General features: G+C 43.0%; 1 protein-coding gene across 10 annotated transcripts in view; it reads right to left on the reverse strand.

Moving 5' to 3' along the window:
* LOC133405008 (RNA-binding protein Musashi homolog 2-like) overlaps positions 1-15,761 on the reverse strand; it is a 135,919-nt gene that overhangs the window by 32,976 nt on the left and 87,182 nt on the right. For 5 of the 10 annotated variants that reach the window (XM_061681608.1, XM_061681607.1, XM_061681613.1 and 2 more), the window contains 3 exons: positions 10,107-10,189; positions 8,483-8,597; positions 3,936-4,010 (listed from right to left, as the gene is read on the reverse strand). The exons of 1 other annotated variant lie outside the window; for it this stretch is intronic. In XM_061681608.1, the coding sequence (XP_061537592.1) occupies positions 3,936-4,010; positions 8,483-8,597; positions 10,107-10,189 (273 nt within the window). Of the gene's footprint in view, positions 1-2,071; positions 3,734-3,781; positions 3,821-3,935; positions 4,011-8,482; positions 8,598-10,106; positions 10,190-15,761 lie in introns of those variants that run through there. 4 more of the 10 variants (XM_061681614.1, XM_061681615.1, XM_061681609.1 and 1 more) reach the window with 4 other exon arrangements.

Below are 15,761 nucleotides of genomic sequence, written 5' to 3' on the forward strand. Positions count from 1 at the left end.
CGTTTTGGCATTTACACACAAAAATAAATATTAGGGAATACAGGCAAATTCTAATGGCAAAGTAGTAGACTACATGGGCTATGAGTAGCTGCATAGGGAGGGAAGCCAAACAAACTTTTACGTTCAGTTTCACGCTGAAAGTACACAAAAGGTGCATTCAAAGGACCGCCAAACAGTACGGGACATCTCATATGCAGATGAAAAAAACACCATCTAGTAATTAATCCTAACAACAAAAACAACACCAAAATTCCGCAACATGGTGCCAAAATAATACTTTTATTGCTTTGGCCTGAGCACAAAAACAGCAAACATATTAGTTTTTCAGCAAATAACAGAGGAAAGGTTCCAAAAAACACTTTAAAAAATCCACAAATGTGCAAATTTGGAAATGCTGAATTGGAGGCGGATCCAAAAAGGGTGGGTACTCTTGACTGCTGTTTGGTGCAACATTTGCAAAACAAAATTTACACTTTTAAGTCTTCGACTCAGGCAGGCCTGTTTCCCTGTATAATGACACTGTAATTATATAATGGTAAATGGAAAAAGTAACTGCAAAACTGCTGCTCAAATGAATCACTCAAATTTAACGAGTGGCATGTCTTGCATTTTCTAAAAACTCAACCTAATTTCCGATATTTCTGAACACACTAGAAGCAGAAAGCAGGCACAAAAAATATTACATGGTGTTTACCTTTAGATTCCTATACACACACACTAGATTTTTGATGTCTCCTGTCAAGGTTAATGGTTTATTTCACAGTTATTTTCGAGAGCACTGAGGCCTGGCAAAGATCCAATTGGTGCCACCGTCCACCCTTTCCCTCAAAATAGACAGCCCACTGTTGACAGATTCTCTGAGGAAAATATAGGCTTGTTTACTGCCAGTGAAAGTGCGTCAGCCTGCAGCCTCTGTGCCATGTGTGCACCAACATCACAGGCAGTACAACTATGGTACACAATGCATCAGGAGGACGCTGTCAAACCAAGAAATTGTGTGGCGTGCAACTGGAGCCCCACGGGCCGCATGTCCGCGGGGCATGTGGGTGCCATGTGAATCATAACGTGGAGACGAGAGTCTATGATCCAGACTCAGTTCCCGCTCAGTGAGGTAGGTGAATGGGAATAGTTGTCTGTCTCTATATGCACCCTGCGATTGATTGCTAGGATAAGCTTTAGCTCACTGTAACCCTTAACAAGGTCAGAGAAAATGTATGCATAGATGATGTGCTATCTTGATACTGAAGCACTGTGCAGGTATAACTGCTGCCATTATATCAGGTTTATTAAAGGAAAGGCAGTTTAAAAGAAACAACATTCCTTAACTATTATTAAGTGTAAAATAACTTCACCACTGACATTAGACATGATGAGTGATGTTAGACATGATGCATACAAGACATGACCCTGAAGAAAGACAATATGAGAGAGAGGAAAGATAGGGGTAGCGTTTATTAGTTGAGCCTGCAGAGGGAATATTTCCTCTCAGAGAACATAACCTTGGTGAGCGCCGCTAAACACAGGAATACACAGGCTTATTCTGCAGTCAGCTCTAATCGCTGACTAACATATCCTCTCGAAATAACACAGGTCAAAAATAAAGATGTAATTACTCTGTGAAAAATTGGTCAAGGATGAGAGCGGCCAGGAAAGGTGGTGTAAGAGTAAATTTCTTGTGCTAATAGTTAGCAGTCAAAATGCAAACAACACCACTAAATACTGGACTGTAAGCAGGGGTGGGGTTGGAGCGTTGGACAAGTGATGATGATTCCTAAATCCTAAGGAGAGTGCCCAAAAGTGACTTTTTTTTCCATGGGGCACAAATCCCAGGCAGCACCCTATCAGCTATAGTTTTTGTTTGCATGTCAGGTATAATTACTCTACTGTTATGGACAACAAATGATAATACAATCTAGTGGCTCAAGCGCAACACATCAAGTGGTATGCCTCTCATCTCATGGAAAGAGTGTCATGGTATAAGATGCCACATTGAAATACTGTACTGCAAGAATGTTGGAAGTGGAGAGGCACAATTGCCATTCGCAAAAAATGGAAAACCGCTGCAGCCAACTATATTTGACCCTCTGTCAATAAGGCTCTCTGTAGAGTATTATGGACAACACTTCATGTAAAGATGAACTTGCTGTTAACTTGTCCATTTTGAACCCCATGCAGTCAGCCAGAGACTATAATAAGCAGGGCATGAGAGAAATAAAGGCTGTCCCCATTCCACTTCTGCCCACCAAGGTCAATTTGTTGCTATCAGGAAATCACAGGGTGAGGTAAATGAGGGGGAGGAGGATGGATAGGAAAGTAAAATCATTTCAAAGGAGGGCCTGTGGGACCGCGGAGAAAGGCAACAAAGAAATCAGCTCCCCTTTCAGTCTTTACAAATGGCCTGAGATTAGTGAGGAGTAAAAAAAAATATTATATGGCAGGGAGGTGTTCCTAATGTGCTTGGGACCTGCATTCAAAGCTCAATCATATGGAACAAACACTGATGATGACTACGGACAATTAGAAAATTCTGGTATTCAGAGGTTCTAAAAAGGTGCATGCGCATGTGGTTGTGATCAATGACAGGTTAAATCACACAACTCTGTTAAACCAATGCACATTTTTAATTCACTCATTTTTAATTTGCCCGTCAATTCCTGGTGATATAATTTGCAAGGAATTTCTTACATATGGAATATGAATCCGACTTACTGCCGACAATGTGGACCAAACTCTTACACCCGTCGTACAGGACCCGTATCAGGGGGTCCGGCACACCATAGTGCTGGACTACCCGAGGGACACAGTCGAACGCCTTCTCCAAGTCTCCAGAGCACATTTAGACTGGTTGAGCGAACTCCGATGCACCCTCGAGAACCCTGCCGAGGGTGTAGAGCTGATCCACTGTTCCAGGGCCAGGACGAAAAACACACTGCTCCTCCTGAATTTGAGATTCGACTTCCCGATGGACCTTCCTCTTCAGCACCCCCGAATAGACCTTACCAGAGAGGCTGAGGAGTGTGAGCCTACTGTAGTTTGAACACAACTTCCAGGCCCTCTTCTTAAAAAGGGGGACCACCACCCCGGTCTACAAAAGAGGCACTGTCCCTGGTGTCCACGTGATGTTGCAGAGTTGTGTCAATAAGGACAGGACTACAACATCCAGAGCCTTAAGGAACTCCGGGTGGATTTCATCTATCCCCTGGGGATTGCCACCGAGGGTTTAAACCTCGGTGACTTCAAGCCCCAGTGATAGGAGAGCCCGCCTCAGAGTCCCCAGAATCTGCTTCTTCATAGGAAGGCGTGTCGGTGGAATAGAGGGGGTCTTCAAAGTATTGCTTCCACTGACTCACAGCATCCTGAGTTGAGGTCAGCAATGCCCAATCCCCACTATACACAGTCTTGGTGGTGCACTGCTTCTCCCCTCCTGAGGTGCCGGATGGAATTTCCTCGAAGCTGTCCGGAAGTCGTTCTCCATGCCCTCACCGAACTTCTTCCATGCTCGGGTTTTTGCCTCACCGACCACCAAAGTTGCATTCCGCTTGGCTTGCCAGTACCCATCAGCTGCCTCAGGAGTCCCACAGGCCAAAAAGGGCTGTTAGATCCTTCTTCAGCTTGACGGCTTCCCTTACCGCTGGCGTACACCAACGTTTCAGAGATTTCCGCCACGACAGGAACCGACGACCTTACAGCCACAGCTCCGGTTGGCCGTATCAACAATAGTTGACAATTACCGCTGCAACATTTGAAAAGGACTATGAATGGAATGTTTGATTAGCAACTCGTACAAACTATAGAATGAGAGCTGCTTTAGATGTTCATCCTGAAAAAAATGATTTGTCAATCACATAGATATAGAATATTGATGGTGATTTACACATTTATCCTCATGTGCTTAGTCATCTCTTATTTTTCAGATATGTAAAAAGATAACTTACCTGGGTACTGGGAACCATAACTTGGCACAAAACTACCATATCCTCTGCCATATGTGGCTACAACGTTGGGATAACCTGAACAAGAAAAAAAACATCTTGAACTAAAATGTCATTTAAAAATAATGCAGTGTGAATAAATAAAATCAAATAAACCTCTTTCAAATATGTAAATCAGGTGTTTATGCACCTTATAGTCAGGTGGAACAGGCTGCTGCTAAGGTTGGATTCACACGACATGAATCAAGGGATATTGTACAATTTCAATGATTTTGCTTCCAAGTGGAACAATTCAAATATGTGTCATTGCAGCGTATAAAGATTTAAAAATAATAATAATAACGTATCGAACTGTACATTTTGTAGGACGAATAAAGGTAATCTGTTTTTTATCGTGAATCAGATATCCTCAGCTTCGAACGAGGCCTCTTCCAAATGTGGATGAAAATAAAAGAAGCACACAAACGTATAGATTGGATTAAACCCGTCAATTCAAAATTACCATTAAAATCTGCCAATCTGTGATGTATAAACACACACATCTGCCCAAACAACACAAATAAAAAGCACTGAAAAGCATAGAAAAAAAGCATTTCTATATCTACATCTAAATAGGTTACATTAGAAGTATATCGATCTTGAACTGAGGTAAATAATTGCCTGCTGCGGACAACAGAAATATTGAGGTTACTTACGGTCACTCTAACCAATGGGGTGGAGCGTCTTCCCAGGCCATTTACATGTACACATGCTGATTGTTTCATATGTTCAGGTGAATGAATGATATCAGAAATGTGAATCTTGAAATGTATATGGTAAATAGACATTAGATATGGCATTAAATTTGAATGCATTGTACATTCAGCCTAAAATGTAACCATCTACATTTTGTCATTATATTTATATCTATTTGTTCATATTTATAGTTGAACGTAAAGTTGAATAGGATAGAAAGTGTGAGACTGAAGTTCTCTGAATTTCTAAAAGCAGAAAAGGAGGCAGAGGCTTCAGTTATCAAGCTCCCCTCCTGTGAAACTATCTTCCAGATTTGTTTCGGGGGCACTGACCCGCTCAGTGTTATTGAGACTTAAACCTCTCTTTTTGATAAATCTTATTGTCAGGGCTGACTCAGGCAAGCCTGGCTTATCTCTTAGCTAAGATGACTTCGGCCTAGACTGGAGGGCATCCCTTAGGATGCACCAAGTTCCTCTCTCTTCCTATATCTGCCTGTTCACATTCATATTCTGCGCATGTATGTCACTAATCTCTCTCTCTCTCCCATTGGTACATTAAGAAATTTGTTCAATTTGTTCCGTGACCACGCTCGTAACTCAAAAGACTCTTAAATCATATTTCCCCATTGAAATGAATGGATATGCCATTCATTTGTTCCAGCCCCTTCCAAAACAATTTTTTAACAAGGAAAAATACTACTATATAATCTTGTACTTCATATTACTCCAATTCTAAAGTCTGTACACTGGCTCCCAGTCAGCTATAAAATAGACTTTAAAGTTCTGCTGCTGGTCTATAAATCCCTAAATTGTTTAGGTCCTGAATACAATGATGAACTTTATTGTTTTTAGCAAATAATCATTAACTTACAATTTTATGGCTGCAACACATTCCAAAAAAGCTGGGACAGGGGGCAAAAAATACTGCGAAAGTTGAGGAATGCTCATCAAACACCTGTTTGGAACATTTCACAGGTGAACAGGCTAATTGGGAACAGGTGAGTGCCATGATTGGGTTTAAAAGGAGCTTCCCTGAATTGCTCAGTCATTCACAAGCAAAGATGGGACGCAAAGTTAAAAAGCAGCATCTGTGATGGTATGGGGCTGTGTTAGTGTCAATGGCATGGGTAACTTACACATCTGTGAAGGCACCATTAATGCTGAAAGGTACATACAGGTTTTGGAGAAACATATGCTGCCATCCAAGCAACGTCTTTTTCATGGACACCCCTGCTTATTTCAGCAGGACAATGCACAGTCTGCACGTGTAATAACAGTGTGGCTTCGTAGGAAAAGTGTGAGTGTGGGTACTAGACTAGCCAGCCTGCAGTCCAGACCTGTCTCCCATTGAAAATTAGTGGCGCATTATGAAGCGTAAAATACGACAACGGAGACCCCGGACTGTTGAACAGCTGAAGCTGTACATCAAGCAAGAATGGGAAAGAATTCCACCTACCAAGCTCCAACTATTAGTGTCCTCAGTTCCCAAACATTTATTGAATGTTGTTAAAAGAAGTGGTAAACATAACCCTGTCCCAGTTTTTTTGGAACGTGTTGCAGCCAAAAAATTAATTAATGAGTTAATGATTATTTGCTAAAAACAATCAAGTTTATCAGTTTGAACATTAAATATCTTGTCTTTGTAGTGTATTCATTTAAATATAGGTTGAACATGATTTGCAAATCATTGTATTCTGTTTTTATTCATGTTTAACATAACATCCCAACTTCATTGGAATTGGGGTTGTAAATCCAGATTAAAAACTTTTTTTTAGTGAGCATTTTATTTATTTTTTAAATTTCTTGCACTGTAGGTTCTATAGTAATTTCAGTAAACTGCCTTTTGTTTTTAAATGCTTTTAATCATGTAAAGCACATTGATTTACCTTGTGTATGAAATGCGCTATATAAATATACAGTACTTGTCTTGCCATGCCCTGCCGACAGTCAGGCAGACACAAAGAAGAATTGTACTTCTTCCTCTACTACTATTGTAAGTAGACTCAGTAAGATTCTCTAATAATTGTAATTTTTTTGGTAGAGGATAAAGAATATATACACTGTGAGGATTGTTTTATTATCTGTTTACATGTGTTGTTCCGCCGTTTTGTGTTCAAATATCCGTTGCTTCAATGACCGTGACTATCGATGCTAACCATGAGCATGTCAATACCATTTTGCATTGTTTCCTGAGGCGAACCTGTGGCTGTTTAAATACACTTGTAATTTTCTTTGTTTATTTTAGTTTGACAATAAACTTCAACTGGGAGTGACATTAAAAAGCTTGAAGCCTCTTTTTTTGATGAAATTTTTGATTATTGTGGTGTTGAATTGAGTTCACTGTCACCAGACAGCGCTTGTATCTCAAGTTTACGCTCGCAGATCAAAGCAAAAAAAGCGGCTGAATGATGGCTCGTATCTCGAAAATCCGGCCATTCGTATCTCAAGGCACCACTCTATGTGGCAATAATTCTATTCAATAATATTTTTGGTGCTGAGCAAATTCAGTAAGGTCAAAAACTTGTCGGACTTAGACATCAACATTTTTCCTTAACTAGCGATATGTTATATGGTAAATTCTGGGGTATGAAAAAGTAAATACCGTATTTTCCGCATCATAAGGATTTTAAGGCGCAGTCTCAATTACGGGGTCTATTTCTGTACTTAAGCCATACATAAGGCACACCGTATTATTCGGAGCATGCTAAAACAAGGTAACGGAAGCAAAACAGTGAGTTTGGTTGAATTTTATTCTTCTACGCATTTAAAAATACACTCACGTTATTTTTTTGATCAATCTTTTGTCACAAATCCATCAAAGTCCTCATATTCTGTATCTGAATTGAACACCTGGGCAATTTCGCCATCAAACATGCCGGGTTCCCTCTCGTCATTGTCGGAGTCAGTCTCGTTGCCGGGTGTCTGTTCAGCAATGATGCCGGCTTTTGCGAAAGCTCGGACAACAGTCAAAGCAGATACCTTAGCCCAGGCATCCACAATCCATTCACATATGGTGGCGTAACTCGCCCGGCGCTGCCTCCCAGTAAAGGCGTTCGCCGTCTCTCATCCATCGCTCCCACGGCGCTCGCGACTTCACTTGGAACGCCCTGCTTACACCAATGTCCAGCGGTTGGAGTCGTTGGCAGTTGCTGTGCCACGGTAGTCCTTGCACGGATGGCGAGATGGCGCCTTTTCATAAAACGTACGCACAAACACTGACCTCCTTGAAAGTGTTCAATCTTTACGTCTTGTGCTATCGTTATTGCCTTCAGTCGAATGGTGACTGGAGAGACGCTTCTCTCGGCTGTTCTTGTGCTTGATTTTGAATTCTTTCGCGGCTGCTCTATTCCCATTTACAATCGCGTAACTGATAGCCTGTAGTTTGAATTGTGCCTCGTAAGCATGTCTCTTCGCTGATGCCATTTTAGGGGGTCCTTAGCCAAACAAATGTTGTTTAGCAGCATACCGGAAGTACAGTATACCTACCAGAGGCGTGAAGGAGATAAGCGTACGTACTGTACGTAGCTTTACGTAATGTTCTCTAATTGGTTTATCACTGCCAGCGTACGAAGTGTACGTATTATGTCCCTATGTCGGCGGGAAATTGTCCGATAGTCAATCAAGCGGAGCGCTTACCAAACTCATACAAAAACAATTTGGAACTCAGTGCACACATAAGGCACACCGGGTTAAAAGGAACATTTTCGTTTTTTGAGAAAAGTAAAGGCTTTTAAGTGCGCCTTATAATGTGGAAAATACAGTACATGCCAAAACCCCATGTACGCCCGCCACAATAAAACTGAACAGTTTACTTACTCAGCATGCCCATACCAAGCATGAACGCATCCATTGTATATGGCAGACATCTGGCCCGACCCCGTGTCCCAGATGGGTATATTACTTCTTTTGGTCGCGCTTTTTTGCATTCTACCTGTGAATCATAGGCAATAAAGGCACTGTAATGTGAGAATTGGGGGGGAAGAAAAGCTTTGGAAAGTAGAAATTCTGAATTATATTTAGCATTATTTGGGAAGTTCTGAAAGCCTCTGACAGCATTACATTAGAAAATATACATCCATATAATACAATCAAAGTCTTTGTCTGAAGACTGTTTATCTATTGTATATTCTCCATCCATCCATCCATTTTCTGAGCCGCTTCTCCTCACAAGGGTTGCGGGCGTGCTAGAGCCTATCCCGGCTATCAACGGGCAGGAGGCGGGGTACACCCTGAACTGGTTGCCAGCCAATCGCAGGGCACATACAAACAAACAACCATTCACACTCACAGTCACACCTACGGGCAATTTTAGAGACTCCAATTAATGCATGTTTTTGGGATGTGGGAGGAAACCGGAGTGCCCAGAGAAAACCCATGCAGGCACGAGGAGAACATGCAAACTCCACACAGGTGGGGCCGGGGATTGAACCCCGGTCCTCAGAACTGTGAGGTTGACGCTCTAACCAGTCAACCACCGTGCCGCCTTGTATATGCTTTTAGTTTAATATTTCTCCAATGCAACCTTGTTTGGAAACGCAATCTGCCACTCAAACTGCTCAACAAGAGCGGGCGACCAAAGCTGTAGCTGTAACGTGGTCGGTGTTTGTCGTGGTGGCAATTCCTGAACCCGTTGGTGGACATCAGTCAAGCTGAAGGAGTCTAATCGTCTAGTCAGTCAAGCTGAAGGAGTCTAAACCTCCTGGTGGGGTGCCATTGGGTAGACCCAGGATACGACAATGTTTCATGGCTGGCCTGGGAACACATCGGGATCCCCCCAGAAGAGCTGGACAAAGTGGCTGCGGGGAGGGAAGTCTTCTTTTTTAAAGTTGTTGCCCCCGTGACCCAACCGTGGATAGATGGAAGAAAATGGATTGATGGTTCATCACCAAGGAATGTAAAAACAAAAACAAAATCACAGGTGCACATTAGAGGTGCATGATCCAAATAAATCAAATGAAGGATGGTACATTTGCCTGAAATAAACTGAAACTGTGAAAGAAACTGTCAGTGTTTCAGTTATCAGCAATAGAGGGATGCTTGAGTCAAAAATGTTGGACCTGACTCTTGATCTTCTATCTTATACTGTACCTTATTTTCCTTGTCAAAATTGTCACTCCTATTGGATTCATTGTGTTGAGTGTGTTTTGTAATTTTACACCCTGTTCTGTTCATAGGATATGAAAGTAACACCGAGTTACATTAAGACAAGCAATTTTGGCGCATCCTGTGACAGAACTCATCATTGTTTTGCACTGTATTGCATGGGTCTGCACACATTCACACCCAAGTTTATGTTGATCAGAAACAAGTATTCACAATCTTAATTAAATTCATGAATGGTTTCCCAAGAAAAAGCTAGTGCTGTTAGATAATTGCTGCCATGCTTTATGAAGCACACAAGCACGCAGAACACATTTTAAGTGAAACACGAGCCACTCACCATTTTATTATTGATTTCATGAAAATGGATGTCACAGACTTTCTCCACCAAATCTTCATTTTCAAATGATACAAATCCAAAACCTGTATAGCAAGAGGAACAACAAGAAGAGAGAGGGGAGGGAAGATGAGCAAAGGGGTTTTATATATATATTTTTATCCTGATTTTAATCATTCAAGGTGAAATTCAACGTACACGCTGCTGTGTACAACCCCAATTCCAATAAAGTTGGGATGTTGTGTTAGACATCAATAAAAACAGAATAATACAATGATTTGAAAATCATGTTCAACCTATATTTAATTGAATACACCACAAAGACAAGATATTTAATGTTCAAACTGATAAACTTTATTGTTTTTAGCAAATAATCACAACACATTCCAAAAAAGCTGAGACAGGTGGCAAAATAATATAATATATAATATAATATCATCAAAAGGTTCAGAGAATCTGGAGGAATCACTGCATGTAAGCGGCAAGGCCCAAAACCAACATTGAATGCCCGTGACCTTCGATCCCTCAGGCGGCACTGCATCAAAAACCGACATCAATGTGTAAAGGATATCACCACATGGGCTCAGGAAAACTTCAGAAAACCAATGTCAGTAAATACAGTTCGCCGCTACATCCGTAAGTGCAACTTAAAACTCTACTATGCAAAGCAAAAGCCATTTATCAACAGCACCCAGAAACGCCGCCGGCTTCTCTGGGTTGAGGTCATCTAAGATGGACTGACGCAAAGTGGAAACGTGTTCTGTGGTCCGACAAGTCCACATTTCAAATTGTTTTGGGAAATTGTGGACGTTGTGTCCTCCGGGTCAAAGAGGAAAAGAACCATCCAGACTCTTATGGACACAAAGTTCAAAAGCCAGCATCTGTGATGGTATGGGGCTGTGTTAGTGCCAATGGCATGGGTAACTTACACATCTGTGAAGGCACCATTAATGCTGAAAGGTACATACAGGTTTTGGAGAAACATATGCTGCCATCCAAGCAACGTCTTTTTCATGGACGCACCTGCTTATTTCAGCAAGACAATGCACATTCTGCACGTGTTACAACAGCGTGGCTTCGTAGTAAAAGAGTGCGGGTACTAGACTGGCCTGCCTGCAGTCCAGACCTGTCTCGCATTGAAAATGTGCGGCGCATTATGAAGCATAATATACGACAACGGAGACCCCGGACTGTTGAACAGCTGAAGCCGTACATCAAGCAAGAATGGGAAAGAATTGCACCTACAAAGCTTCAACAATTAGTGTCCTCAGTTCACAAACATTTATCGAATGTTGTTAAAAGAAAACGTGATGTAACACAGTGGTAAACATGATCCTGTCCCAGCTTTTTTGGAACATGTTGCAGCCATAAAATTCTAAGTTAATGATTATTTGCTAAAAACAATCAAGTTTATCAGTTTGAACATTAAATATCTTGTCTTTGTAGTGTATTCGATTAAATATCGATTGAACATGATTTGCAAATCATTGTATTCTGTTGTATTTATGTTTAACACAACGTCCGGACTTCATTGGAATTGGGGTTGTACATGTGTTAGACACCACAATTAAACCAAATCACACAGATGCAGGTATGCAAGGAGAGATGTAAGAATAAAGGGGCGCACAAACAGTGCTGCACCTCTTGAATTGGGCAAGTGGGCATGGTGCCTTGTGGAAGGGCACCTTGACAGAGGTCAGGAAGCAGACTAGCATCTCTCCAACAGCTTGTTGCCATTTTTACATTTTGATCCTCCGGTTCGAAAGCCCAAGTCTTCACAGCTGAACTACAGGCCCCCACCCCCACGCTCCCTCTTGTATTGTAGAAGTTGTTGATCATGACAAGTCTGAATACTAAACCCGACAATACTAAAATGATCAATACAAGCATCTGAACAGCCATGATAAAAAAATTCCCAATCTAAGTAGTATTTAACCTCTCAAATTGACTAGCCATTAACCATTGTGAATGACGAAAGCAGTATCACAGATCAATCTTCTATCAATAATCATGTATCATTGGAAAATAAATCCCCTTACGACACATTTCTCCGATTTGCACGATTGGCTGAATAATTGTCTCTGCCTGTTGCACCATTTTCTTTTATTGCCGGCAAATGTGGTCGTTCTAGTGTTTTCGTGAGCTCTACAAGTGAGCAGTACAAACACTTGAAAGATTACATAACACATTAGTTTGACTGTAACCTTCAAAAAACATGTACCAACCTTAGTCCAACTCAAACCATCTATCCATTCTCTGAACCGGTTATCCTCACTAAGGTTGCGAGTGTGCTGGCACCTATCCCGGCTAAATTTGGGCCAAGAGGCGGGGTACAACCTGAACTGGTTAGCAGCCAATTGCAGGGCACATAGAAAAAAACCAACCATTTACACCTACATAAATTTTCGAGTCTTCCATTAACCTACCATGCATGTTTTTGGAATGTGGGAAGAAACCAGTGTACCCGGAGAAAACTTATACAGGTATGGGTAGGACATACAAACTCCATATTGGAAGGCTGGATTTGAACCCAGGACCTCAGAACTGTCAGACGGATGTGCTAACCAATGTTTCACCATGCTGCCCAACTGAGACCATAAAGAGAAATTTCAAAAGTTGTACCTAACACTCCCTAATGATTTGAAAATCAAATACTTAGCATAACAGAGAGCGCAACCTGACATTGACAATAAATAGAGGAGTCAAATTCAAGTAGCGACAATGTAACATTTATTTCATTGGATTACAAAAAAGACTACAAATATACAGTGCCACCAAAAAGTATTCACACCCCTTCACATTTTCCAAATTTGGCTTAGTTACAGAGTTAATTCTAAAGTTGATTTCAGTATAGTTTTCTTTAAAAAACAAAAATTGACATAAAATATATTTTAAAAACACATAAAAACATATTTTCAGACATTTGTGTACATTTATAACAAAATTAAACATTTAAACATAATAGGATGAGAATACTTATGTACCTATGACACTCAAACTTAAGCTCAGGTGCATCTGATTTCCACTGCTGCTTCGACAACTTGAATGGGGTCCTCCTGTAGCAAATTGAATTGATTGCACATCATTTGGAATGGCACACACCTGTCTATGTAAGGTCTCATATTTGGCAGTGCATAGCAGAGCAGAAACCAAGCAATGAAGTCTAAGGAATTCTCTGCAGACCTCTGAGACAGGATTGTGTAAAGGCACAAATCTGGGGAAGGACACAAACCCTGCGGACACAAATCCCCGGTAATCCCCGACCTGGAGTGGGCACGACACCCTTTTCCGACTGAGGACCATGTTCTTAGATTTGGAGGTGCTGCTATTCATCCCAGCCGCTTCACACTCGGCTACGAACCGCTCCAGTGAGAGTTGGAGATCATTCCTTCATGAAGCCAACACAGCCGCATCATCTGCAAAAAGCAGAGATGCAATACTGAGGCCACCAAACCGGACCCCCTCTACGCCTCGGCTGCGCCTAGAAATTCTGTCCGTAAAAGTAATGAACAGGATCAGTGACAAACGGCAGCCTTGACTGAGCCCAACCCTCACTGGAAAGGAGTCCGACTTACTGCCAGCAATGCGGACCAAACTCTGCCACTGGTCGTACAGGGACCGAACAGAAGCACCCACCCCAAGACTCCCCAAGGGAAACGGTCGGACGCCTTCTCCAAGTCCACAAAACACATGTAGACTGGTTGGGCGAACCATGCACCCTCGAGGACCCTGCTGTGGGTCTAGAGCTGGTTCACTGTTCCACGGCCAGGATGAAAACCACACTGTTCCTCCTGAATCTGAAATTTGACTTCCCGATGAACCCTTCTCTCCCGCACCCCTGAATAGACCTTACCAGGGAGGCTGAGGAGTGTGATCCCCCTGTAGTTGGAACACACCCTCCGGTCCTCCTTCTTAAAAATGGGGACTACCACCCCAGTTTGCCAATCCAGAGGCACTTTCCCTGATGTCCACGCGATCTTGCAGAGGCGTGCTAACCAGGACAGCCCCGCAACATCCAGAGCCTTTAGGAACTGCGGGCGAATCTCATCCACCTCCACCTCCGGGGCCTTGCCCCCGAGGAGCTTTTTAACCACCGCGGTGACCTCAACCCCATAGATAGGAGAGCCCGCCTCAGAGATTCCAGACTCTGCTTCCTCATGGGAAGGCGTGTCAGTGGAATTGAGGAAGTCTTCGACATATTCTCCCCACCTACTCACAACGTCCCGAGTCGAGGTCAGCATCAACCCATCCCCAGTATACACAGTGTTGATGGTGCACTGAGAAATCTAATTTTTGTTTCAGCGACCACCAAAGGTGCTTTCCGCTTGGCCAGCCGGTACCCATCACCTGCCTCAGTAGTCCCACAGGCCAAAAAGGCCCTATCGGACTCCTTCTTCAGCTTGACGCCATCCCTCACCAACGGGTTCGGGGATTGCCGCTACAGCAGGCACCAACCACCTTATGGTCACAGCTCCGATCGTCCACCAAAACACGGGTCCACTCAGACTCAATGTCCCCCGCCTCCCATGAGCAAAAGGCATCTTCATGAGCAAAGGCATCTTCCCCCAAATCGGAGCCAACAGACTACCAGGTGGTAATCAGTTGACAGCTCTGCCCCTCTCTTCACCCAAGTGTCCAAGACATGCAGCTGCACGTCCGATGACGCAACCACAAAGTCGATCATCGAACTGCGACCTAGTGTGTCCTGGTGCCAAGTGACGTGTGGACACCCTTATGCTTGAACATGGCGTTCGTTATGGACAAGCCGTGATGAGCACAAAATAACAATAACAGAACACCCCTCGGCTTGTGCTCAGGGGGTGGGGGGTGCAGGGGGTGGGTGGTTTGGGGGGTTCCTCCCAATCACACCCTTCCAGGTTTCACTGTCATTGCCCACATGAGCATTGAAGTCCCCCAGCAGAACGATGGAGCGGAAGCGCTCTCCAGCACCCCCTCCAAGGACTCCAAAAAGGGTGGGTACTCTAAACTGCTGTTTGGTGCATAGGCACATACAAACAGTCAGGACCCATCCCCCCCCCCCCCCCCAAAGGTGGAGGGAGGCTACCCTCTCGACCACCAACCTCAATGTACAGTTGCCGAGCCGGGGGGCAATAAGTATGTTGGATTTATCTCACCCAACATTATAAAAAATAGACACAAAAGGAATGAAGACGCTGGTTTCTTTTTCTCATGAGGAGGGCGCATGGGAGATTGTTCAGGTTACAGCCTCTCAACACGCTCTAAACAATCTCCCCCATCGCTCCTACATTTATTTGAAAATAGGAGGGTTTTACAAGACATAATGTTCTAAGCACTAAGACACAACACAAAACATGGGACCAGACCAACACCTGTCACGTCCCCGACCACATCCGATCACGTCCTTGGTCAAGGCGCCCTTCCATCGGATGATGCTGAGTCATCTTCTTGAAGGCGAGACATCTTTCTTTCTAAAAATTGTCCATAATACTAATGCAAGCTAAGCAAATAAATGATAACTTCTAAAATATATCTAACAAAGTATAACCACACCCGCTTTGCGCCTCTCACCACGGGCAACTCCAGAGGGGAAGAGAGTCCAGCCCCTCTCAAGAGGACTGGTGCCAGAGCCCAAGCCGTATGTGAAGGCGAGCCCGACTATATCTCGTCGGAACTTCT

This window comes from Phycodurus eques, chromosome 7 (assembly GCF_024500275.1).
Source record: "Phycodurus eques isolate BA_2022a chromosome 7, UOR_Pequ_1.1, whole genome shotgun sequence".
NCBI lineage: Eukaryota > Metazoa > Chordata > Actinopteri > Syngnathiformes > Syngnathidae > Phycodurus > Phycodurus eques.